Raw genomic sequence first — 25,249 nt, 5'->3', positions numbered from 1 at the left:
AGGGGGGCTGACGCTGCCAGAGAGACGATGGGGGAAGCCCCCAGGAGCCCCGGTGGGAAATGAGGCCGCGCTGCTGGCTGCGTGTCATCCCTGCACGCTCCCGCCAGCGTGGCTGCTCCCGCCATCCCTCCCTCCCGCCCTGCGCCTGTCGCCTCTCACTGTCGCCCTGCTCTCCCGGAGCAGGGTCCCTTCTCCCTGGCACTGCCTGGCTGGGAAAGGAGCCTGACTCATCCTGGCCAGGCCCTGGCAGATGCCGGAGGGAGCAGCCTCATCCCATCGCCCTGCACCCGTGGAAGGAGGTAGGTGGCATGTTGCAGGGCAGGTAGTGGGTGCTTGTCAGGGATGCAATGCATGGGAGCGGGGTCATGTCCAGGTCCCCAGCCATCGGCAGCTCCTTGCCCCAAGCTGCAAGCTGCCCCGGGGTGCCCAGTCCTGGGGGGATCTTCTGTGGTCAGGGTGAACCCATGGCTGGTAACACTGCAACCTGGTTTGTGCTCCCGACCATGCACACGGGAGGGTTTTATGCCCAAAGTCACCTGTGTCCTGGCACTCTGCACGGGCACCACTCCTGCCTCACTCACCCCCTGCCTGGTCACTGCTGTGTGTCCATCTCTCCTGCAAACCCCCTCTCCCTGCTCCTGGCCTCCGCCAAGCAGTTTCTGCCCTGTCACTTGCAGCATGCCCCCTGGGGTGCCCGTCACAAGTGTACCCATGGCACCTCAGGGGGCAGCAGGAGGTGGCATGGGGGATCCGGGGGTGACACTGAAGGAGAGCGGCTGGAGTGACACAGGTAGCATGGTTTTATAAAGGGTCAGTCAGCTTACCTCTATGAGATGCTGTCTCAGCTGAAAGACCATGGACTCTTTTGTGTCTTTGGGGGGACATGGATGTCCCACTGCAAAATGGGGTGCTGAGATCAACTGGTCCGGCAAGGGTTAAGGCACATTTAATATCTGCAGAGCTGCTCCGGAAAGCTGACATCTTTGAATGAAACTCCCTCTTTTCAGCATTTGCCGCTCACCCATCTGACGAGAGCAAGTGCTTCACCAGGCCAGCCCTGCAGAGGCTGGGGGGGGGCTCTGACACCTCGCCCAGTGCTCAGCTTGGCCATGGCGAGGACCCTTCATTGTGGGTGCAGGGACAGGCGAGTGGTGGGGGGACATGGCATGAGGTGAGGGCTGCATAGCAAGTAGACCGAAGAATAGGTTGTTGGCAAGGAGCTGGGACATACTGGCTCTGCTAGTCACGGAGGGAGGATAAATTGGGAAGTCTGTAGGGCTGCTTTTTATTGCAGTGCTTTTTGGATGGCAGCTTCACTCCCAGGTTTGGAAAGCAGATGATCAGGGAAGGAGATGAGGTTGCTGGCTTTCCTCTCGTCACCCCGGGGGGTCCAAGCCGGAGTCACCTTCCCAGGCTCCCTAACCCTGCCCATTGGTGTCGCCAGCTGGGGACTGGTATCAGCTGCTGGGGCACCTCCGGAGAAGGGGTTTGCAGCAGCCTTGGCCCCCCAGCCTGGATGCGGCAGCAGTTGGGGAGTGCAGGGGGTGTACAGGAGCTACTTTGCGGAGCACTGTGCTGAGGGGCCTCTGGCCAAAGCCAGACCTCAGACCTGACTCCTGTCAGGGAGGGGGGTTCATGCCTAATTCCTTCCATTGTCCCTCAGGATGAGCTGACTGAGGAAAACCCCACAGCGGGATCCCTGCTCCCCACAAGATGTCTGTGACGTTATTGTGGGCTGGGGTGGGGGTTTTCCTCCCGAGTTACTTGCCTGAGGAAGGCAGAGGCAGCCATGAAGAGGCAGGAGCAGCGCCCAGACTGCCCCTTTGCTCCTGGCCAAATGGTGGCCAATGCTGAGCTGCCTGGTCCCGTTGCTCTCGATCAGGTGGAGCGGGGGCCTGGCAAAAGGGAGGTACGAATCACTGAGAAGGAGACAGAAAAAGTCCTCCAGGACTTGGCAATGGTAGGGGCAGCGCCATGGGTAGCAAAACCAAGGACTGCTGAAAGCCAAAGAGCATGGTAGGAGGAGGTAAAATCCACTGAGGTCTCCCCTGTCATGCAAGGAGAACAGATAATTATCAACATCCATGCCAATAAGTGGGAGGAAATCAGGTGTTTTCTCCAATGCTGGCAGTTTCTTGCTTATGTTAACAAGAATTGCAGCTCATTTCAGATCTAACCTTGTGACAAAAAAGGTGTTATTCAGAGGGTAGAGATGAACCTCATGCTTCCTGCTGCTAGTCTCAGGGCGAGCGGGCAGGGACGGGCTCTCCTGCTGCAAGAGGCGTCCAGCAGATAAATGCTGCTGGGCACATTGGAATCAACTGATGGCTGTGGTATTAAAAAAAAAACCCTCAAAAAAGCCCAGCCTCCGGTGAGAGAAAGGGCAGCAGCCTTATGGGCCAGGAGTGGGGAAGAGGATGGAGATGCTCGGAGCTCTCCCCAGCCTCCCCTTAACCACCCTGCACAAGGGAGGCTGGGGACACGCAGTTATTAGCAGAGGGGTGACTCCGGGGATAGTTGCAGGTGGCAGCTTTCAGGTGTCTGGAAAAGCAGGAGCTTGACATGGGCACAGCTCTGTCCTAACTTCGTCCCCGCTGAAGTCAAGGGACATTTCATCATCCCCACCAAGGGTCAAGGGTTTTGGAAAGCCTCCCTTCAGGACTGCTTTTTGTGCCTGAGCCCGGCACCGTTGTGCCTTCCCAAGCCTGAGGGTCCCCAGTTTAATCCACCGAAGCCTGTGACAAGCGGCATGCATACTGTGCAAAACCCAGCAGCCCTGGTGCCCGGGGGAGGCCGTAGATGTGCTTTTTGGGGGGGATGCTTCTCGATCCCCTTTTCTGCCCCTGCATGACCCACACCCTGGCGGGTGTTTTGGTAAGACCGGGCAGCTGGGAGTCAGACAAGTTGGGTACTGCTGTGGGTTGCAATGTGGGTTGCTCCCTCCCTCCCTCCCAAAGGATGGGGAAAAGGGATGGGCACAAATGTGGTGCCATTACAGCTTTTAAATGGCCCCAAGTCAGGGTGTAGGCCCTGAGCATGGCATCAGCAGGGCCGTAATGGTGGGAAGGGAGTGGGCCAGGGCACCAGCAGGTTGTGGGCCTGGGACCCCATCTATCCGCCCCTCCGGAAAGCTTCAGCCCTGACAGCTGGGCAGGGAGATGTTTGCTCCTTCCTGCTCGCTCATTTTTAGCCCCAGGTCAACAGCGATCGTGCAGCGCATTGTTTTGTGCTCCCCAGGGCGGCGCTGCTCCAGACTTGGCACCTCGCGCCTGGGTGGCGAGGGGCTCCCGGCAAGGCAGATCGGCCGCGCCAGGTAAGTGGCTCCCGCTGCCCAGCAGCTGATGCGGGGGTGGTGGTGGATCTGGGCTCTGCTCTGTTGCACGGCAGCCGGCAAACCAGAGACCCGGCTCAAAAGGATCCCGCAGCAGAACTCATAAATGTCATAGGCAGCGATATCTACTGGGGAGGGCTGATAAACCCAACCAGTGCCTCCTGAATATCGCTGGGGAAAAGCCTAGGGAGGCTCGGGAGCATGTGGGAAACTGGTGCAAGCCCAGGCCAGGCAAGGCAGAGACCAGTGCTCAACCAAGAGCCACAAGGTCCCCAAGCCCTGGCAAAGCAGGATGCTAAATAGGGGTGCAGCAAGGGAGGGCGCAGCCCCGAGCTAGACCAACTCAGACTGGGAATTCAAAGGGGTTGTGGAGTGTCAGGGGAAGGGGCAGCAGATTTTCCCCCAAGCGGGAGATGAGAAGTAGCTGTATTTACCCACTGCAGGAGCTTGGCTTAGCTAGGCACCCGCTGCCTACCTTTAATCGCTGGCAGCAGGGCTGGGGACGTGCGGGCTCACCCCCCTCTGCAGGGAGGGAGCAGGACTGCTGCTCAATCAGGGGGTCCCAGTGATGAGCTAGGGGGATTGCCCTATCCCGAAGGCTGAGGTGCCTTGAGGTGCAACCAAGCACGAAATGAGGTGCAGTGGGGCTGTGAGGAGGGGTGCGGGGAGGCTGGGCACTGCTGATGAGACTGATGTCTCATGATGAAGCTCGGTAGAGGTGTTTTTTGGGTGCTCCCACTGCACAAGCTTTCTCCCCTTTTCTCTAGCAGCCATGCCCCACTTCTTGGATTGGTTTGTGCCGGTGTATCTGATGATCTCCATTCTCATCCTGGTGGGCTTTGGAGCTTGCATTTACTACTTCGAGCCAGGACTCCAGGAAGCCCATAAGTGGCGAACACAGAGGCCGATCATGGAACGAGACCTTCGGAAGACACTGATGATTAGGGACAACCTGGCCTTCGGGGTGCCCGAGGTCTGACACGCTGCCCATCGAGTCCAGAAGAGCCTCTCCCGGGTGGGCAACAGTCCACAAGCCTCAGCTGGGATGACAGTCCTGGCCTGTGCAAGCGGGGCCGATTGTCACTTTGCTCTTTGCTGATCTGGGTCTCGTACTCACCACTCACCTTTCTGCCCCTTTGCTTCTTAGGCAAGGTTTGTGTGGCACTGTAGACTCAGGGCTTCCCACACGCTCACAGCCCTTCACCCAGCCAAGGACTTCTGCTCCTCCCAATGGCCGAGACTGATGAATCACTCAAATGAAAGGTCCCTTGTTAATCACTTGAGTTTGAGCTGCCTGGCATCTTGACATGACTCCCAGTAAGAAAGGTCTCTGCAGGGGTACCAGACTTGCAAAGGGATATGGAGCCTTTTACTCCTAGTCACTGGGTTAAATCTAAACCAGTCTGTTTAAGTCCAGGGGGTATTATGGGGGAAATAAATGGGATTTCAACCCAGATCGTTGCTTCAGCTGAGCTCTTCACAGCACCCACCCTTGGTGCTGGGATGGTAAGCTTGCTGAAGCTCTGTACAGAGGGGCCAAGGTCTCTGCGAGCCCCAGAGACTGAATGCCTTTATCCCTGCTAAAGGCGCACCACTTCTCTGTGTCTGTTTGGGAGATGGAGAACATCCATCCACCCATCCATCCATTCCAGATGCACTACATTGAAATTAAAGATCTTTAGTAAAGAGGTTTGTCCAAGTCCTGTGTCAAGCTGAGAATATTCTGCAGCCCTCCATGAAGGGGTGCTGCCAGACTTATCACACAAGCCTCTCCCTATCTGCCTGACCTTCTGCTCCTCTGCCGTGGAGTGAGATGGGATAGACTAGGAGGTAGCTTGCACTTGTTCAGTCCCCCGCACTCTGGAGTCCTATGGCATGGATGGGCTCTCCCTTAACTGTCGTCCCAATGAAAGCTGTGAAGCATCCCTCGACCCCTTTTCCCTGCATGTCTCTGAGAAGGGACACTGAGCCTGTTGGTGAAATGGGCCCGTTGCACCACCTCTGCTTTCTGGATCCAAGCTATATAATGTGGGTCTGGCACAAAATCCCATCTTTATAGACTATCTGCACTTTCTGCACTGCCCCGGGGCTGATCGGTTACCGAAGCGCTGTATGAAGGCATGATGCTGGGGCTAAGAGAGACATTCACATCTTCTCCCTCCCTGCCAGCCCAGTGCAATGTCCAGTATGTAGAGGGAGGTTTGGGGGAGCTCTGAACCCGTGGCAGGAGGTTGTGTCAAGAGCCTCTCCTCACCTCTCCTCCCACCCCAACACCCACCCTTTGGATGCAGTAGGTGCAGCGGTGCTACCTGTGAGCACTCTGGACACAGCGGGGTCCTGTGTGCCCCACTCCCGCATGTCCCAGGGGATGTCAGCCAGCAGCCACCACCCCAGTGTGCACGTGTCTGTGCATCCCGTGCCGTCACCTCGGCCTGCCAGTATTGGGGTGACCCACATCCCCAGCATGCTCCTGGGGTGCCAGCTCTGTGCCATAGTCCCCAGTGGCTCCTTTGGGCAGCAGGAGTCCCTCAGGCCGGGTGCCCAAATCTGCCACAGATCCCAGATGGGCTTGTGTCACTCAGCCTCTCCTGTGAGGGTTTTCTCCTCTGTTCCCAAAGAGAGGAGAGCACACTGGGCTGGTTTGAGTGAGTGATGCTCCATTGGCAATTCTCTGGGGATGAAAATTAATTTTTAGCTCTAAGAGTTTTGGATGAGGAAGGAATGGGTCAGGACATCCTGTAAATATCCTGGGTCTTTCTGGGACATTTCATCCATCCAGATTGCAATTGTATCATAGTGGCCTCAAGTTGCGCCAGGGGAGGTTTAGATTGGACGTGAGGAAAAATTTGTTTACTGAAAGAGTGGTTAAACATTGGAACAGGCTGCCCAGGGAAGTAGTTGAGTCACCATTCCTGGAGGTATTTAAAAGACGTGTAGATGAGGCGCTTAGGGACATGGTTTAGTGGGCATGGTGGTGTTGGGTTGACGGTTGGACTCGATGATCTTAGAGGTCTTTTCCAACCTTAATGATTCTATGATTCTATGTATCATCATTATCTTCCACACCAAAACCAGGCACACGGGCAGGAGATTTCTGGCTCTGTTTCAGCCAGAGGACAAGTCAAGAGTCCTTCCATTCAGCCAAAAAACAGAGATGGTCATGCGAGTACCCTAACTGGGGAGTCTCACTCGGCAGGGAAATGCAGTGAGCAGGATTACTCCTGTGCCCAAAGTTACGCTTGCCCTGGCAAGCAAAGGCTCAAAGCACAACCTGAAACAGGTAAATCCCATGTATTTTTGTGCCTTGGTGATCTGGGGCTGCAAAAGGGAAATGCTGCGGGGCTGGGCTGCATGGTCTGACGTGCCACATGCTGCATGGCATGCTGCATGGCTCACATCCCCTGCCCTCCAGCACAACACAGCCATATCTCCAAGCTTGGAAACCTGCTTCCTTGCCTCAACTCCCTCGTAGCTGGGACTGTACTGCAAACAGACCCCAGCTGAGCCATGGGGTAGCAATAAAAATGGCTGTACTGGAGCTGAGGGGCTTGGAACAGTCAGGGACAGGTTAAACTGTCCCTGTGGGAAGGGGAGCCTGGTCCCCGCGGCCTGCACCAGCACAGGCTGCTCTGCCATCACACCTCCTCCAAACCCACTTTCCCCTGCCGAGTCAAAAGAGAAGAGGGAAAACCACCAGCCTGCTAAAACCGAAAGGCTGGGTCTGCCACCGCTGCTCTCGGCCAGCTGGCATCTGTGGTGCGATGGGGCTCCCTGCGGGGGTCCCCTCTCCCCTCCTCTGTGTCCTCCTCCGTGCACCATCCTGCCTGTTTTCACCTCTGCTATGCCCACGACTCGCTGCAGAAACCGAGCAAAAAGAAGACAACAAACAGGTCAGGGCTGGACTAGAGAGAAACTAGTTATTCATCTCCTCTGGCTTATGTTTTGCGCCGTTTAGTCCTGATGCAATCAGTATTAAGTCAGCTATTTTCCACCAGTGTGAAGGACTTTATTGCCAACGGTGTCAAAGCCCTCCCCAGTGGAATAAAAGTGTGTGACAAACAGCGTGGCTGACGCTTTATTTTCCTGTTGTTCCCCCTGGGAGCTGCCCCTCTCCAGCTCGGGGCAGGCAGCAAGGAGCAGTCTGCAGCGAGGTTTCCTTTACAGCGGGATAGGTCTTCATCCGCCTGGTTTCTGTGCCGGCTATGCTGCAGGGCTATCTGGGAATAATTAAGCCAAAGGCAAACGCTGCCTGAAAACTGAGACTGTTTCTCCCCTGTGGGACCTGTGCAGCCAGAGAGACCTCAGGGGAGAGGGAAATAGTCACAGATACTGAATTAAACTGCATAAAGCATCAGAGAAGATACTTAGTGCTAGAAATACTGCACAGCATCAGGTTGGTCTTTTCCACCTTCTCTGTCGCTTTGCCTTTAAAGCAGAGAAGTTACACCACCCTGAGCCCTGTCTTCCCCCAGCACTCCCCATGGCTCGCTGCAGGTCACGGGACGGTGGTTCCCCCTCCACCCCTCAGCCATGGCCACCCGAAGACAGGCGAGCAGCGTCCCTGCCATGCTGCAGGTGCTATGGGTGCCCAGCTCTCCTTCTCTTTGCTCCTGTTTGCCCACCAAACCAGGCATATCCTCGTCCCTCCCCACCAAAACACCTTTTTCCTTTCCTCCTTGGTTATGGCATTGCTCTTTGAAGTCTCTGTTATAGTAAGGAAGGCATAGAGTGGCAAGCTGACTCCCTGTAATGGATGCCCTCTTGACCCTGAAAACGCCCCAAAGCTGGCAAAATTAAGAAACAATCAGAATAATGAAGAAGCAAAAGAAAATCAGAATAAAGGAAAGAAGCATCAACCTGGATGAACACCCGACAAGCAAACACTGAACTTCCTTGATCATGCATAAATTGTTGAACTGGAATCTGCCATTTGAGGGAAAAAAAAGACAGGAAGGGAAAACATTTCAAAAATTCAGAGATTTTAATTTTTTTAAAATTGTACCCATTGTCCTCCCTACCAGGAGCAGGCGGCATAGGCCGGACCTGGTAGGTCCGCACCGCTCCTTCACCTCCCACCATGGGAGCGGGGCAGGGGGCCGCGGCGTGGGGCTGCCCGTGGCGTGGGGCTGCCCGCGGCATGGGGCTGCCGGTGGCGGGGGCCAGGAAGGCGCTGGGCCAGGGGGCAGGAGCGGCCGCGGCGCCAGGCGTGGGAGCGTGCCGGGCAGGCCACAAGCACCCCATTGTCCCAGCCGGAGGCGGGCTGGTCGGCCCGGCAGGGCTGCTGGTGGGGGCTCAGGCCCATGGACGACGGTGGCTCCGGGGAGCACTGCGTCCCAGGACGCTGTGGCCCCGGCAGCTGGGAAGGCCTGGGCCCCCCCGGCCCGGCCCGGCACCGCCTGCCCCCCCACCCTCCCGCCTCTGCTTCCAGTCCGCCGCCACCCGTCATGGAGGAGGACGTCGCCCCTCACCGCAGCCACCTGCCCACCCTGGGTGGCCCCACCGGCCCCAGCCGCATCCCGGGCCCCCCGTCGCGGCGGGACGGCCCCCTCAGCGCCCCTGCTTCCCCCACGAAGCGGAGCTGCCTCTCGGTCACCCTGCGCCGGGCTGGCAGGGGTGGTGGGGGGCCCCCCTGGGAGCGGCTGCGGGGTCCAGCCCCTGTCACCCCCGTTTCCCCTCGCCCCCGGCCCACGTTGGCCGAGGGGCCCCAACGATGTGGCAGCCCTGGCGGGGCCGAGGCCACCACGGCGGCGAAGATGGGGGTGCCCTGCTCCCCGCCACTCTCCGGTGGGTCTCCGCTGCCGGGCTGGGCTGGGCAGGGGGGAGGGAGGCATCAAAGGGTCCCTCGGTGGCGCCCATGGGGCTCTGCGTGGGGCAGGGCCCTTCGGGAGCGGCAGGGGGATGTGGGGGAGGACAGGGGCTTCCTCCCCCCTTTGCCCACACCGGGAGTGGGTGGGCAAAGGTGGGTGGGAGGTGAGCCTGTGTGGCGGTCAGTCCAGCACCCGGCGGGGAAACGGGCGGCTGCGGGTGCCATGTCAGGAGCTGTTGCGGGTGCTGGGATGCCCATCTCTCTGTCTGTCCCAACACAGCTGGCTTGTCGGATCGCTCAGCCTAGCCTGGGTAACTTTTCAGCGCCGACAGTGATTGTAACCCACAGTGGGTGCAGTTTCATTTTTGCCCTGGGGCGCTGCAAAAAGAGGCGCCCAAAACCCTTGCCGAGTCTGCCAGGCGCCCCGCAGCCCGGCCCCCACCCAGGGGGCTGCCGCACAGTGGAGGGACACATGGGGACGGCCCTGAAAGGACACCAGAGGATCAGAGCAGTCCCAGATGTTCGTGCCTCAGCACAGCATGGTGGGGCCATGGTGTGTGATGGGGCTGGGGCTCACAACCGTAGGAGAAGGAAACGCAGAGGGAGGAAGGGGCATCCCCCTCCTGACCGGCAGCCAGGGTCATCCGCACAGCTCTCCAGGCGCAGGCACATCCACTGGGCATGTGCAGGTGGGCACCGCCAGGCACAGACGCCTGCTGGGGCACGTGGGGATGTGACCTGCATGCCCCAATTTGGCCCACGGGCAGCACCTCTCCCTGCTCCTCACACGCATGCACACACATGCACGTGCACACGCATGCACACATATGTGTACACACACACACACACAGAGGGGACAGCGCTCACTCTGCCTTTGCACCGTGGGCTGACAGCCAAGAATCGCGGTGCCGGAGGAGAAAAGGTTTCTCACGCCTCCGCAAGTGGAGCTGAAGGGCAAATCGCTTTTGATGAGCCAAAACGTTCCCAATTTCCTCCCTTCAGGAAAGCAGAAGGAGGCCTTGCAATCCCCTGAACCCAATAAATACCTAGGGGGAGAGACCGCCCTTTCTCAGCCCCGCTGGAGTGAAGCTACAAAGGGTTAAATATCCCCCCCCCCAAACAAGCAGAGATGCTGAAACCGCTGGGGAATTGGGAGAGAAAGGGGCAAGAAAAGGTCTGTGCAGTGCGCGGAGGGAGGAGGGGTGCGGGTGTAGGAGGGGGCCCCCTCCGGGACACGGGGGGAGCATTGGCGGCAGCTCCTCTGTCCCTGCGGTCGTGCCCACCCAGGCGGGGAGGCTGGCGGGGGCCTGGGATGGAGCCTGGGGCCTGGGATGGAGCCAGGGGAGAGTGCGCGGGGGAGATTTTGCGGCGATGTTTAATATTCAGGTCACATGACAATGGCAGCAGGAGCAGCACCAGCATCCCCGCTCCGCTGAAATAGCCACTGGAGAAGGAGGGGAAGGAGAGGGGGGGAGAAGAGGACACAGGGAGGAAAAGAGAGAGGTAAAAGCGGACAGCCTCATAGCCCACCACACCGCGTCAGCGTCGGGCTAGAAAAGTGGGGGGAGACCCACCCCCTTGGGAGAGGATTCGGAGACAAAGGAAGCTTCATGTTCAAAGGTAGGATGCTCTGGGCTTGGCAGGGCTGGGCGATGCCAGAGGGATGCCGCTGGGGCTTTTTGTGCAGGCACCCTCCGCCGTGCCCCAACGCTGCCCAGCTCTGGCCACGGGGGAGGAATAACCCCGAAGGGCAGCGGGGGAAATCGGTCCTGGCTTTGTCTTTCCTCTTTTTTTTCCTTTTGGTGGCAGCAGTCTGGCATGAAGGAGAACAAACGGGGCTGGTTGTGGTGCTGATGGGGAGTAGCCGGCGCCAGGGGCTGCTCTGAAAGAAAGAGATAATCCCAGCTGGTCCAGGGCTGGGGAAAGCCCACAAGCTGCTCAGCGACTGGCTTGTCCCTTGCCAGTGACAGGCAGTCACTGCGGGGGCAGCGGGGACGTCCTGTGCTGCTCCCTGGGCATCTGCGCAGGAGCCGGCGGGTGGGCAGGGAGCCCCGGCACCAGCAGGCGGGCAGGGGGACAGGCAGCTGAGGTGGCATGGGTACCCTGGTCCAGGGGTGCTCAGCATGCTCTTGCCTTGTGATACAGCCGTGCCACCCAGACGGCGAGCTGGGCTATGGGGTATGGACTGCACAGTTGGGGAGCGGCACCAAGGGTACAGCCAGGGCTGAGGCGAGCATCTAACCCTGCGGTAGCTGGACTGGGGACGTGCCCAGTCCCTTCACCTCCAGCTCCTGCATCTCCAGAGAGGCTTCGGCACATGCTGCCCTAGATTTCACTGTGGCCCCGGCAGAGCCGGGCTCCTGCCCAAGCCCTCTGCAGAGCACTGAGGGGAAGGAAGGTTGCTGCCGGGAAGGCTGCAGCAGCCCAAAGGGCTGGGATGAGTTTCCCTGCCTCACGCAAAATGCCCAGTGATCCTCAGGCCAGGCAAAAAGATCTGGTAAGAAGAATGGCTCTGTTCTGCACCCTGAAGTCAGGCAGTGCATCTGGCAGGGCTCGCCCTTTGCCCTGCACAGCTGGGAGAAATGCCCTGGGGTCATCACAGAAACTGAGGGGGGAAAGGGATTTTTCCAGTGGAGAGATTCTCAGTCTAGCATCTCTGCAGATCTGAAGCAAGGAGCAGATCCTAATGCCTGCAAGCCCCAGGGAGGCTGTGCTACTGAAGCAGCTGCTTGCTTTCCTTCCTAGGGACCTGGCGTCACCCGCCAAAGGCCCACTCCTGCCAGCCGCCTTCAGCCTCTGAACCCGTCCCTCCTCTCTGTTCTGTGTCTGCAGGAAGTGGGCCCGTGGGTCTGGGGCCACGCGGGTGGAAAGGGCTGGGGTGAGATGCGTGTTTGGATCACTGCCTCCAGCCGGAGCGGGACAGCCTCGTGCCGCACAGGAGAGGCCGTTCATGTGTTACATGGGGGTTAAACAGCCTTTCCTTGCTGGAAGCTGAGTTGTGGTGAGCGTCTGTTTGCAGCCCTCCCTCCCTCTTGCCACTCAGACAAAGGACGGGAAGGCAGGGGGAGGGGATGTGACTGTATCTGGGTTATCGGGACAGAGTAGATGTTAGTCCCCACTACCTGAGCCCCTAAGGGACCTGCAGGGCCACCTCTGTCCCCAGCTAGCTGCTGCGAACATCAGAGGCAGGCAGAGATGAAGGGTGCGCTGCGGTAGTGGTGTCTGCTGCTGGCCATGTGCGCCAGCCTTCCAGGGAGAGGTTTTGGGGTGGATTGGTGGGTGTCAGAAGCAGGAGCTAGCTGGGATTGCTGGGACCTCTCCGGGCACCCATTGCCCTTCTGGCCCTGCCTGCCCCGGCCCCAGATGCTGCACCTCTCCCCGCTCTGGAGCTGAGTGAAGCATCTCCTGTGAGCCAGAGATTACCCCCCAGCAGCCCAGCCCGGGCCGCCTCCCACTGGGAACCGGGCAGCAGAGGTATCACCAGCAACTGCCCTCTTAAGTGAGCTTCGCTTAGCACACAGAACAAAGCAGCAGGGAAAAGGGTGGCAATGCAAACAGCGGATGTAAGTGGTTAACCTTGGCTAACCCTCTATTCATTATCAGCTGTACTGGCCATAGTGCCCTATCATGTATTCATTACAGGGGACAGCTGGAGGGGCTACAGGATGTGTCTAGGATGCATAATGCTACCCCTTGACCAGTCAGTCAGAGCGCTAATGAGGCTTCATAGCAGCATTAGCATTACTGCATGTAAAACAGAGCCATTCCCAGGAGACCAAGTAGACACGTTTCATGCCTCAAGGTGCCTCTCATAGCCCTGGTCCCGGTTTTGTACACCCTGACCTCCCCAGCAGGCTGTTCCTCAGTTGGCTCCTTGGATTTCTCTGTGGGAGTCAAGAGGTGGAAAATTGTGTGCAGAAAGCTGAGCCCTTGGGTACCTCTTTGCAAAATGGGGGCTTCCCTTCCTGAGGCTGTACGGGAAAGCACCCCACACAGAGAGGAAGGCAAGTGACCGAGAGGAGAAAGGGAGGTTGTCTACCCCGAGACCTTGAATGTCCAAAATCAAAACGCCCAGGGCAACATCACTGATATAAAATCCAGGAAATATTTAAGGAGACTTCTGGAGATCTTTTCTCCTGGTCTCAGGGCTTTTTATAGGTGCTCAGGAACCTGACTCTGAAATATCTGCTCCAGCCACTGCAAGCTCCTGGCTCCAGCAGCAAAGCCTGCAAAGAGATGGCCACGTATTACGATGTCCACAGCAGAGTTAGCAACAGTTGCCAGCTCTGGACAAAGCATCCCTCGGTGAGACTGAGGGATGAGTTATAAACATCTTAGTGAACCTTGAGGTTGGCTGCCAGCAACTTCCCTCCTCCCTCCTCCCTGTGTAAGAACAAGGAGTTGAAGGACTAAAGTGGAGGGCAACAGACTACCTGAGGACAAGCTACTGCCCGGGCAGCAAAGGGATCGCAGCCCGCGTGGCCCAGGTCCTGCACCCATCCCATACAGCTGCTCATCTGGGCTTTCTTCCCACCTCAACCAGTTCCCTGTCCACCTCCGGGGTTTATTCGCTCCCATTACTACAGTAGCCAAGTGCCTCACTGGGGCCACAGCCCCCTGCCCCACGTCCTCTCATCATCCCCTGTCTCCCTCTTCTCCCTCTCTCTGGGGTAGGTGGGACCCCAGCAGGGCTGTGTGGGCTGTGCACTGGAGGATGCTGCAGCAGGATGAGGGGCAAGGCACAGCCACGCGACTACGGTACAAGTGGCGTGGGCCAGCCTGGGAGAGGATGAGCGAAGGGCAGGGCGCAGGAGAGCCGGCTGGCTTGGCCCTCCGTGCTGTGCCAAAGATGGGCTTTCCTGGCTGGCAGCAGCTTTGAGAAAGCTGTAAAAAGACAACGGGAGCCTCAGGGGATGCTTTGTCAGCAGGAAAGGCACAGACTAGCTGTGACGGGTGTAAGAGCGGATTGCAGCCGAGAAGTGCTCGGCTCGGCAGGCTGCCTCCTCCGGCAGCTGTCCGGCAGCATGCGGTGCTCCAAATTGCCAGCCTGGCTCAAGCCAACGGTCCGTCTTCTGCTCTGGTCCCCCCAGGGTGCTGCTCGCTGCTTCAGGACAGGATGATGATAGCTCAGAGTGCCCCTGCTCGGTGGGGAAGAGGAGGTGGGGGGGGGCATCCTCTGGCAGACCTCTCCCCTGCGGGCAAGGTGGAACGGAGGTGGTACGAGACCCTTCAGATGTTACCCACGGTGCTGTGCACAGGTGGCTGTGTGGCTGTCCTCTCACACAGAGGGAAGATCCCTTCCCCCAGTTTAACATAAAAGACTTCCCAAGCGGTGTAAAAGGAGCTGGGTGGAGGCACCCTTCTCCTTGCCAAGGGTGGCCCTCCTGCAAGGTCTACCACCAGTATATGATAGTGGGATATTAAAGCTTATATATAAAATGTAAATTTTTCCTTGTGTTGAGCAGCCCTTTGTGTCTGCACAGGAACTTTGATGTGGGAATGCTAGGCAGGATCGCCAGCCAGCCATGCAGCCCGTTGCAGCCTAACCTTGTCCTTGAACAAAATATCTCTGACCTCTTCCGAACCCCTGCCTCTGCCTGACCTGGCTGAGCTGTCACGGGGACCCTGGACTGGTGCTGTCAGTGTCCCCAGCCCAGTGACCTCTGAGTCATCTTCCTTTCCAAGAGGCATGTGTCACCCACCAAATGGCAGTCGCCTGCCCTGCCGTTCATGTGCTCCTCTGCAGCCAGCGGGTTCTGCTGAGAGGAGCGAAAAACTCCACTGAAATGATGGAAAGGGATGATTTAGTGTGAGATACTTGAACTGAAGTGGCATCCAAAATAAGCAGAGTGCTTACCAAGCAAAAACACATGCTGTCCCTGTCCGGGAAAAATAACCATCTAATGAGACAAAGCATGGGGGAGTCAAGTAATTAGAGTGCGAGAGGCTCTAGTTTGCAGCTGGTTTGTGTATGAAAGGTATTTGATTCCCATCCCCTTCATCTTCCTTTCTAGATTCATCCCTCACACCTCCCTTTCCTACCAATTACAGCTTTTCTTCCATGCCCTCTCCTCTCCCAACCTCCAGCTTCCTCCCAGCGGGTGGGAACTGCTCACTAATGAGACAAGAGATGGAGATAAATGGATGAGGCCTGCCCCAAGCAGTGTGTGCCATCACCCGAAAAAGAGTTGGGGAGGCCAGAAAGCCCACAGGGCCTTTCTTTTTGCCCCTTTGTTTTACATGGAAGCGAGGAGGGGGAGGTGAGGAGGGAAAGGTGCAGATGATTAGTTTATTGATCACAATGATTAATTTCTTGAGCATGACAAAAAACATCAATCTACGGGTGGGAGGCAAGTGCGGAGGTTGTGGCCATGCTCTGCACTTCCACCACTGCCTTCCTCTGAGGAACTCAGCCTGCACATCACAGCCAGTAACGCAGCTGCCCCTGGCAAGGGCCAAGCCTGCAAGTCCTCACGGTAAATCCCAAACTCTGTTTCAATGCTGGGACTTGACACATGATAATTTTTGAAAGTCTGTTCCATCGCAAATTTCATGCTAAACTTGGAGGGGCAAAACACTGATGATCCTGGTGAGAACTGGGAGACAAAAATGAGGAGACAGAAACAGAGCTTTGGGCACTCAATTAGGAGCCCAGCCAGCTTCACTGTGTCTGCTCCTGCTGTTTGGAGGTAGCCATCAATATGTTGCATGCTCAACAAGCCCCACTTCTCCACCTCCTCATCTGGAGTGATACATAGAAGGGTGTGCTGGAAACTCAAGTAGGTGTTCCTCCATGAAGAGCCTTACTGCTAAAATCTTGCCGTTCAGTCATCCTCAGTAGCCCTTGAAATGGATGCTCAAAGTTGCCCTCAGCCCCTGTGACAGGTCAGCAGGGAGGTCCTTGTTACACCTCAATGATGATTTTTCAATCTTTCTCCCCATGCAGGGCCAGTGGAGAGCAAAAACGAAGCAGCCATGTCTGAGCTGGTCCCAGAGCCGCGACAAAAACCAGTCGTACCAATGAAACCCATGGGCATTAATGCCAACTTGCTGGGCTACATCGGTATTGACACCATCATTGAGCAGATGCGCAAGAAAACCATGAAGACAGGTTTCGACTTCAACATCATGGTTGTAGGTAGGCAGGGACCAGCTGAGGTACTGGGAACCATGGCCAGGGACTATCCTATGAGGCCAGGTGGGAGAGCGAGCCCTGCAGGGAGGGCATGAGGGAGCAGACAGTGCTTGCTCTGGGGGAAAGGAGAGCCTGCGCAAGGCAAGGAGACACCTACAGCCCCTTCCCCTGCCAGCCTGGCTCCGTCCCCTGGGCCTGCTGTCATCGCCGGGCTGTGGCAGATGTCACGAGCTTCCTCTTTACAATCCTCAGGTCAGAGTGGACTGGGAAAGTCGACGTTGGTGAACACCCTCTTCAAATCCCAGGTGAGCCGTAAATCTTCGGGCTGGAACCGGGAGGAGAAGATCCCCAAGACAGTGGAGATCAAAGCCATCGGGCATGGTAAGAGCCAGGCTGCTGGGGTGGAGGCAATACTGATGCTTCAGCACAGTCTTGCAGAAGACCCCAGTAGTCTATGCAAACAGTTCTTTGCTGTTAGGCAGCCCTTTCTCCATGGGAAGCTAAAGGACAAGTGCCAGTTTTAGATGGCCTCAGACCCAGCCAAAGGCTTTTCTTAAACAGCAATGCCACTGATGCCACAGCCAAAAGTGAGGGGTAGAAAAAGAGTTGTGGATATTTCTTCTGCCAAGACATGAGTCTGCATGTGTGGATTAAGCCTTGCTGTAAGTCATTCCCACCTACAGATGCTTAATGATCTATACAAATTGCATTGGTTGGTCCCATCCGAAGCATGGTAGAGCACATCTCGTGGCAAAGCATCAGCACAGCTTCTACAGCAGTGCAGAGTAATGAGCATCATCTCAGATTCAGGATGATGCGTTGGAGGGGAGGACAATTTGTGCAAGGTAAGTACTACCTCTGGGCCACAGACTGAGCACAAATCAATTTTCCTGTGGCAGAGTAGTAGAAGGTGGCTTTGGTGCAGAGGTTACCAAAATTTGAGGTCAGAAATGCAAGTGGGGGTCACAACTATTGAGGCATGACCTAGCCTGGCCTGGTCATGCTTGCTGGGCAGGGATGAGGGCAGAGTGCTCTTGTTCCCTTGTAGGGTACAGAGACATGTTTCATGATGGAGCAGGTCCCCAGAGAGGTGTATGATTGTTTGCAATTTCTTCTCCAGTCATTGAAGAAGGTGGTGTCAAAATGAAGCTGACAGTGATCGACACCCCAGGATTTGGGGACCAGATCAACAATGAGAACTGGTGAGTTTTACATGGTCAAGGCCTTGTGTCCCAGAAAGGGCTGGAGTTAAGATGGTATATGGATTGACTCTCATCTAATTGGCCTGGAAAGTGTCTGGGATCCTATTGCACTCGGGGGGGCCAGTAATGGGGATGTGGAATTGTGAACACTGTGGGTCAGTGTGCATGCTTGGGGGTAGGCACACATTACATAGCAAGTGCCTATTTCTGTGCTCAGTTACAGAAACTCTTAAACATCTCTGCTGGTGGCAAGATGCTTTGGTGGATATTTTTTATGCCTGAGCCTGCTTTGCTGCTGTCAGAGCCGGGAACACTGTAGGCAGGCGCATGAGGAGATTTGTACCTGTCTATTCATCTCTCTCCCCCACCTTAACAGCTGGGAGCCTATTGAGAAATACATCAACGAGCAATATGAAAAATTTTTGAAAGAGGAGGTGAATATTGCAAGGAAGAAACGAATTCCAGACACGCGAGTGCACTGCTGCCTCTACTTCATCTCTCCCACAGGCCACTCGTACGTACACCGTCCCTCATCCTTCCTCACGCCCTTGGTGCCTCTGTGGCAGATACATACCCTGCACTGCTCCATCTCAGCCACGGACCCACAGGTCCTGCCTGCAAGGCTGGCCACTGTTTAGCTTAACTTTGGGTGCTATGGGGCTTGAAAGGGTCTAGGATAACAAGGGCAGGAGAAGCGCCACTTTGTTTTTGGGGAGAGGGCAGGATGGATGGGAAGAAGGAGATGAGAGCATGGTGGCAGCAAGTAGGGTATGTACAAGGGAGGTTTCAGTGATGCCCTGATGCTGGGAGAGTCACTAGGATGAAAGGCAAAGAGGGTAAAGTGACCCCTTCCATGTTGTTCCCCCTTGGGCTGCAGCCTGCGGCCTTTGGACCTGGAGTTCATGAAACATCTCAGCAAGGTAGTGAACATCATCCCGGTTATTGCCAAGGCTGACACCATGACCTTGGAGGAGAAGACCGAATTCAAACAAAGAGTGAGTATCTCCTCTCCTGCATGGGATCCTTCCCTGCCCCAGCTTGGAGGTGGGAGAAATGGGAGGTATCCTTCTTCCTGGGATTGTAGCACAGTCCCCGGGGCATGCACAGAGTCCAGCGCTGGGTTGGTGGGTCACTCCTGAAGATGCAGCTGTTTATGGTTCTGAGGGCATCTGTTAGAGGGGGAAGAAATGTTTGTATCCCTGTGACATCTCGTGATATGCTCTGTCACGGGAACTGCAGAGCCAGACAAGTAACGGGGTTGGGGAAGAAAGACTCATCATTGCTGCCGTGTGTCCTCACTTTGCTGCACACTTCCCTGGGGACAATCCCTCCAGCCCCTGCCCGCTGGAAGAATGTCCCAGATGTGTTTGCCTTGGCTGTCCCGCCTGCCTTCCCTTCAGGTTTGTATTGCTTTGTGCTCCAAAATGTCTCCCTGCCCAGGTGCGCAAAGAGCTAGAAGTAAATGGGATCGAGTTTTACCCCCAGAAAGAATTTGATGAAGACTTGGAGGATAAAACAGAGAACGACAAAATCAGGGTAGGAAACATTTTATTGTGGTAGGGGAAGGGGGGATGAGGGCTGGTCATATTTAACGAGTGTAAAACAGACATGGATCACTAGAAGTTTTTAAGTGCTTCATGGTCCCTGAATGAAAGATGCAATGGATGTAAGGGATGGTCATTCCTCCTTCCCAGCTTAATTTGTCCCTGTCATTACTACAGGGTGCTATGAAGGCTGAATGAGGAAGGACTATGTTTCACCTCCTCTTGCTGAATGCTCTGTTTGGCCACTGTTAAGGACCAAAGGGGCCTGGTGTGTGGCTGATGTCCAGCCTCTGTCCCAAACAACTGCCCCATGAGCCCTCTCATCTGCTGACCAAACTCGACCTGAAAGCAGTCCAGTTCTTTGCTCCCCCAGCCCCTGTGAGAAGGCTTGTCCCGTCCTTCCCTCCTCAGAGTGTTAGAAATTGTCTCCTAATTTCCAGCCTGTGTTTGTTCATGGCCAGGTTGTACCCAGGATTATATCTGTGTTCTTGTGCCAACACTGACTTGAGCAGTTCTCCTACCTAGTGGTTCCCTCCACCACTCAAGGCATTTATAGATAACAATATTATCCTTTGCTGACCTGCTCAGCTAAAGAAGACAAGCTCCTTTGGATGACCTTCCCATTCCTCAGTAGTCCATGCTCCTAGTCACTTTTTTCTGTGCCTGCTCCGGTTTGATTTGATTTTCTAGCACTGGTGCTGGTACCCCATGCTCCCCCGTCTCTTCTGAGATCGGAACTGCTAAGCCCGTGGACCACATGTGCTTTTTAAACAATTGCATCACACTGGTGGCTCATGGTCATCTTGTGACTGACTAGCACGTGAGGTCTTTCCGCTCCTTCAGTTGCTGCTTGTCCATGAGCTCCGAAGTCGTAGCAGAAATTCTTGATGTTATTCTCTAAATGCTGCTCTTTGTGCCTCAAACTTACATCTTCCTCGATAATAACTCAGTCTGCCTTTGTACTGACAAGACCTCTTGGCCTTGTGATGCTAGTGCATTTAATTATCCCACTCATCATTTTTGTGACTAGGCCATTAATGAAAATAGATTGGCCGCCGTGGCAGTCCTCAAGAAACTCCAGGGGTCTTGCGTTGCAGCCTGACACTTGCCCTTTCAACTCCCTCAGCTGTCACAGCCCCAACAGAAGTTCCCACCTTCCCCATTTTAATTAATCATTTCCCATTTGGCAATACATCACACAAGCTGGAGAAGACTAGATGGGTTTTGCTTCTTCTCCAAACTGTTACTGGTTTTGAGGAGGGCACCACATTTTGTTCTGCACTTCAGCATCATTGCCCTAGGTTTGGATAGTCTCACACATAAGAAATAAACTGCTTTTTAATCTCCATTCCTGTGGTAATTGCAGTCTCTTCCCAGGCCCAGGGACATCTATAAAGCAGAGTAAAGCTATGAACATCTGCACAACCTTATGGATAGCAGGGTCTCCTGCACCCTGTGCTCTGGAAACAGATGGTTTCCCCCTGTGCTTAGAGATATCTGGGTCCCCAGTAGCCTCACCTACTGTCCCACTTCCCAGGAAAGCTGCACCCCTACCCCATTTCCGGCCTTCCTCAGTGCAACCTTTTCAGCCATTAAACTTGTTGAAAGTTCATGTGTGTTGTTGGGGAGGATTATTTTGAGTCCTCTCTTTCTTCTGGTGGAGAACTACAAACTTGGTGAGAAATACTCACCGCAAACTATCCATATGAGCAGCCCTGGGCTGACAGACCTTCTCCTGGTTACGCCAAGGTACTTCTCTGGTCATCCCCCTCTTCAGAAATGCTGGAGATGGGTGCAGAAAAGCTCTGCTCCCTGCTCCAGAGCCCTTGGCACTGCTGCAAGCTACCCACTAAGCTAGGGGGGTGCAAGGACACCTGTAAATCAAGAGCCCAAAGCACTAGGGGTAGCACTGACGGGTGAAGAGGACAGCCAGTGAAGTGTTGCTCTGGAGAACCTCTTCCCTTGGAGAAGGCCTTGTGTTTAGTGAGCTGAGAGGAGGAAAGGTGGATGGAGAACAGTCATGGTGCTGCTCTCTGGAATGGGTTCAATAGGTCTCTCCACATGTCTCTCCCCAGCAGGAAAGCATGCCCTTCGCAGTAGTGGGCAGCGACAAGGAGTACCAAGTGAACGGCAAAAGAGTCCTGGGCAGAAAAACACCTTGGGGAATCATTGAAGGTAAAAAAACCCCTTGCTTCTGGGAGCTGAAAGTACCTCTTCAGGCCCCAGTAATAAACAAGGGTCCAGATAACATGTCCCATGGCTACCTTCCCATCCCTTTTGCGATAAACTTTTTGAACCCAAGCAAGAGGCGAATTCTCAAATAGCTCTGCTGGGAGGGAACTGCCATGGTTAATGCGGTGCCACTACCGCCAGCTGGCAGAAGCTGGAGCCACTCCAAACACCACTGTGTGTGAGGCTGAGCTCCTGAGGTTGCCTCGGTTTTCAAATGAAAATTCACATGTGACTGCTCAGCGCCTCTTAGCGTGTATCCTCAATGCCTGGCAGTGTGGCATTCAGACAACTGTCTGTCCTTTCTGAAGTATGCAGGCTTTGCCCACCTGGAACCCTGCCCCATGGCAATGACCTTCCCATGCTCTGTAACCACAAAGGGGTTGTTGAAAAAAATCAAATGTAACAATTGCTTGCTTTCTTTTCAGTGGAAAACCTCACTCACTGTGAATTTGCCCTACTTCGAGATTTTGTCATCAGGTAAGGCCATGGTCATGCACCAGTTTGCTCTTGATGAGCAGGGAGTCTTCCTGAGACCCTCTTAGAGTGAAATAGCCCCTACGGAAAGGAAAATAAAGTACATTTCAGGCAGTGAAAGCTTATGTGGGGTAGGGTTGGACTGAGTTAAGGGGTAGATACTCTCGTGCCTCTGTTCGTGACATGACCACTGTGGCAAGTAAGTGCTAGTTTTCATGTATGAGCTGGATGCCTGGAGAAAAGCAGGGTACTACCACCCCCCTTATATCCCATTAAGAATATTAGGTTGCAACAACTTCTGTTTGTTGCTGACAACAGGTCTGGGGTGGCGTTGGTGAGAAAGAGGCCACGACAACATCCTAGACCATGTGTCCTACCAGGTTGAGGGATGTGCTAGAACATATGACCTGGAAATGAAAAGCTCCATATTTCATTCAGCTTTCATTGTCCTGTCTTCTTTCTACTCTGTTTCATGAAGTTGTCTCAGCACAAGTGATATCTGCCTCAAATTCTGTAGAAGAGCTGCAGATCCAGGGTCACCTCTGTTCCCTATAAATACAATCAGGTTTTAAAACAACACCAAATATAAGAAAATAAGGGAAACACACTTCAAAGCCAGAGCCCTGTGGCTCATTCCACCTGTGGGTATGGTGGTATTGAGACACTTGGCCAGGTACAATGCTTTGACATCACCCTACTGCCCTCTTTTTGTTCTGCGATACCTTCTGCAGCAGACGTGCTTTCCCTGAGTCTTCCAGTAAAAACATCCTAACCAAGTGATCATCACAAAGCATATGTTCTGCAGGTTATGGTCTGCAGTGGACCTGATACACCCTCCTGGTGCTTCCTTGTCTCACCACCGCTTCAGATGAGCTAAGCCCATGTCTGCTCTGACACACCAGTATGTGTGTATGTATGTATCCACCAGTATGGATGGCCAGTAGTCATCCCACTGGCACAGGTGTGAGAGGGACAGGACACTGGCAAGCACAGCCAGGGATTTCAGCCCATATCCTGCATCCTGCATATGTGTTCTTGAATGCTGATCCTCCAGCTCTCAGTTGTGTATGATGGCACCCATGCCATCCATGCAGAAAGAAGGGTACGCTCATTAGCCAGACTGACTGAAGAAATCTTCCATTTATCTCAGGGAATAAAATTATCATCAGAAGATTAATACTGACTGCGCTGATATTGGTTATCATATCCTCTTTCCAACCCCATCTTCACTTTGCCACCTGCAGGACCCACCTTCAGGACCTAAAAGAAGTGACCCACAACATCCACTATGAGACCTACAGGGCCAAGCGGCTGAATGACAACGGAGGGCTGCCTCCCATGACTGTCGAGACAGAAGAAAACCACGAAAGTAACCTGTGAATGACACACCCACCCCCCCACCCCCGCTGTCACCCGGTGTCTCTGGATACGACAACCCACCCCTGCTACCCTTGACTCTGCCACGGGCCTGTCTCTGAAGCATGTGGCGCATCCTCCATGTGCGTGAGAGGACGCGAGCGTGAGTGCATGCGTGTGCGCGTGTGCCTACCTATGTGCCGGAGAGGGACCAAAGGCATCTCCCCCATCCTTCCCAGAGTGTCCTCGTTCTCGGTTTGTTTTTTGCACAGCAGACTGTCCGTCATCTTCCTTTCTCTCGTTTCTGTGTCTCAGCTGAGTGTCTTGCCTGGGGGAAACAGGGATTGGGGGGGGAAGGATTTCTGGGGGCAGGAGGGCTTCGGAGGCGGGAGGTGTGGGGCATGCTGTGGTCCTGTTTTTATCACTTGGAGACATGACAAGGAGAGACTGTAGGAGAGATGGTGGAGTCGGTGCATGCAGTGTCTTCAAGTGATGGCAGCACAGATTTCTCTTGGGTCCTCGGTGGGTGGGAAGGCAGCTGGTTGGTCTGAGGGCACAGTGGCCCAGCATTTTATCCCCATTTCTTGCTGTGGCTTCCCAAGGGGAAAAATGGCAGCTTGGAAGTGGATAGATGGGAAAAGTGACAGACTGACATGTTTTGCGGTTCAGGGGAAGTGACCGGTGGGAGGAGACAGAATTAGTTCTTGGGCTGTAGCATCTATTTGAGAAGCATGAAAGTACTTGGGGAAAATAGCCATATTTTCCAAACGAAGCAAAACCCAGAGGAAAAGAATGTGTTCCTGCTGCAGAGGGTGCATTTGCCCTGCCCAGCGCTAAGATCAAGAGCCATGCTTGTGTCACAGGCTTTTGATCCTGTGCAGATCAGACCAAGCTGTCCTGAGGTCACCCCACCTCATCCCCCATTGCAGCGGTCTCTCTCCACCAGCACTGAGCAGGTCCCGGCCAAACCTTTCCCCCACAACACGGCCCCTCTGCTGTGGGAGTGCAGGGAAGACAGTGCCACGGCGGGTCCCTGCAGGGAACTCCCCCAGGGACAGCCCCACTCAGCACAGGGCCTTCAGGATCTCGGAGGAGTGCAAAGAGCCGTGGATTCAGAAGCTCTGGGCCAGGGTGTCTCCCTGGGTCTCCACTGATGGTGGGAACAGAAGAGATACCTCCTCCTCACTGAAATGGCTGCGTTTGCTACTCCAGCAGTCTCAGCTTGTGCTGCTCCTCTGCCCTCCTACTGGTCTCCCAGCTTCCATGTCCTCCTCTCCTGTGCTTTCGTCCTCATTCCCTTTTAGCCCTCCATAGCTTCCTTCCTTTCTTTCTCTATCTCACTTTCTCTGCTCTTGACCCTTTCTGTCTTTCCTCCATTTCTCAGAGTATTTGAATCTTCCTCTTCTCCAGGCTGTTTCCTCCCTCTCCCAAGCTCTCACACCTCCTCATCAATGTGCTTTTGTGTCCTGCTGAGAAGCTGTTGTTTTACCTTCCCCTGGAGGGGACGGGGAGGGAAGGTAAAGACCCAGGAGCAGAAAGCGGCACAGCTTTACTGAAGACTATATGCTCATGTCTAGCCAGTGTCAGCTCTTTTCTGGATGTCCCTGAGCCAGGTGGAAAGCGTCAGGGCTGGCTGGGCAGAAGGGAGGAGGGGAGAAAATCACAGATGTCCTGAGTTTGGCAGTGTCTGCCTGTCACCTAGCATGTCACATGGCTGGCAGGGGTTGTCACCTCCAGGAGAATAGCCGGTTGCACTTAAAATGCACGTGCAGAATGCCGTGGCATGGGATGGCAGCGCTGCGAGTAAGGGGAAGTGCGGTGGGTTTGGGATGGGGGTTGGAAAGGCTGGCGCGGGAGGGAGGAAGAGGTCCCAGCGAGGGAACAGCAGAGAAGGACTCAAGCCAGGACGGAGACTGGTTGACAGAGCTGTATGGAGGCCAGGGCTGGGAAGAGGGTGCTCCAAGCCTTAGCAAAACTGTCTAAGAGCATATGTCCATCTTGTGGCTTTCTCTGGTGCTGTCACTGCAAAGCAAAGGTCTCTTCACTCTCACTCCCACCTGTCCACACAAATCAGCCATTCTCAGCACCGCTAGGACGTGAGGGCCACGCCGGCCCTTCGCAGTCCTTTCACCACCTGCGTTCACGGCTCCCGGTGTTCCTGTATGCAGC

General features: G+C 55.2%; 2 protein-coding genes across 5 annotated transcripts; both read left to right on the top strand.

The window, feature by feature from the left end:
- On the top strand, positions 1-5,017 carry SMIM45 (small integral membrane protein 45). Of its 2 annotated transcripts, none has more exons than XM_076336812.1 (3): positions 1-299; positions 3,238-3,313; positions 4,102-5,017. In XM_076336812.1, exons 1-3 carry the CDS (start codon positions 60-62, stop codon positions 4,308-4,310), a joined length of 525 nt encoding a protein of 174 aa, XP_076192927.1. In that variant the 5' UTR covers positions 1-59; the 3' UTR covers positions 4,311-5,017. The 2 variants fall into 2 exon arrangements, with proteins under 2 accessions (XP_076192927.1, XP_076192919.1); XM_076336804.1 differs by having other exon boundaries at positions 4,099-5,017.
- Positions 5,018-10,552: 5,535 nt separating this feature from the next.
- On the top strand, positions 10,553-23,371 carry SEPTIN3 (septin 3). 3 transcript variants are annotated; one of them, XM_076336769.1, is made up of 10 exons: positions 10,553-10,640; positions 16,084-16,275; positions 16,525-16,653; positions 17,393-17,474; positions 17,851-17,988; positions 18,352-18,469; positions 18,915-19,010; positions 21,094-21,193; positions 21,676-21,727; positions 22,969-23,371. In XM_076336769.1, exons 2-10 carry the CDS (start codon positions 16,113-16,115, stop codon positions 23,102-23,104), a joined length of 1,014 nt encoding a protein of 337 aa, XP_076192884.1. In that variant the 5' UTR covers positions 10,553-10,640; positions 16,084-16,112; the 3' UTR covers positions 23,105-23,371. The 3 variants fall into 3 exon arrangements, with proteins under 3 accessions (XP_076192884.1, XP_076192874.1, XP_076192865.1); XM_076336759.1 differs by having other exon boundaries at positions 10,553-10,757; positions 21,097-21,193; XM_076336750.1 differs by having other exon boundaries at positions 10,553-10,757.
- Positions 23,372-25,249: the final 1,878 nt, after the last annotated feature.

This window comes from Aptenodytes patagonicus, chromosome 1 (assembly GCF_965638725.1).
Source record: "Aptenodytes patagonicus chromosome 1, bAptPat1.pri.cur, whole genome shotgun sequence".
NCBI classification, from domain to species: Eukaryota; Metazoa; Chordata; class Aves; order Sphenisciformes; family Spheniscidae; genus Aptenodytes; species Aptenodytes patagonicus.
Note: the sequence above shows the minus strand (reverse complement) of the source record. Positions and strands in the feature narration are given on the sequence as shown.

What these genes read in the sequence shown, in the direction of transcription:
- SMIM45 (XM_076336804.1), top strand. Translation starts at nt 60, where the DNA reads ATGAGGCCGCGCTGCTGGCTGCGTGTCATCCCTGCACGCTCCCGCCAG. An exon ending in CCCTGCACCCGTGGAAGGAG is followed by an intron (nt 300 to 3,237) that starts GTAGGTGGCATG and finishes TGTGCTCCCCAG; the next exon opens with GGCGGCGCTGCTCCAGACTT. An exon ending in AGGCAGATCGGCCGCGCCAG is followed by an intron (nt 3,314 to 4,098) that starts GTAAGTGGCTCC and finishes CCTTTTCTCTAG; the next exon opens with CAGCCATGCCCCACTTCTTG.
- SEPTIN3 (XM_076336750.1), top strand. An exon ending in AGACCGAATTCAAACAAAGA is followed by an intron (nt 18,470 to 18,914) that starts GTGAGTATCTCC and finishes CTCCCTGCCCAG; the next exon opens with GTGCGCAAAGAGCTAGAAGT. An exon ending in CAGAGAACGACAAAATCAGG is followed by an intron (nt 19,011 to 21,093) that starts GTAGGAAACATT and finishes GTCTCTCCCCAG; the next exon opens with CAGGAAAGCATGCCCTTCGC.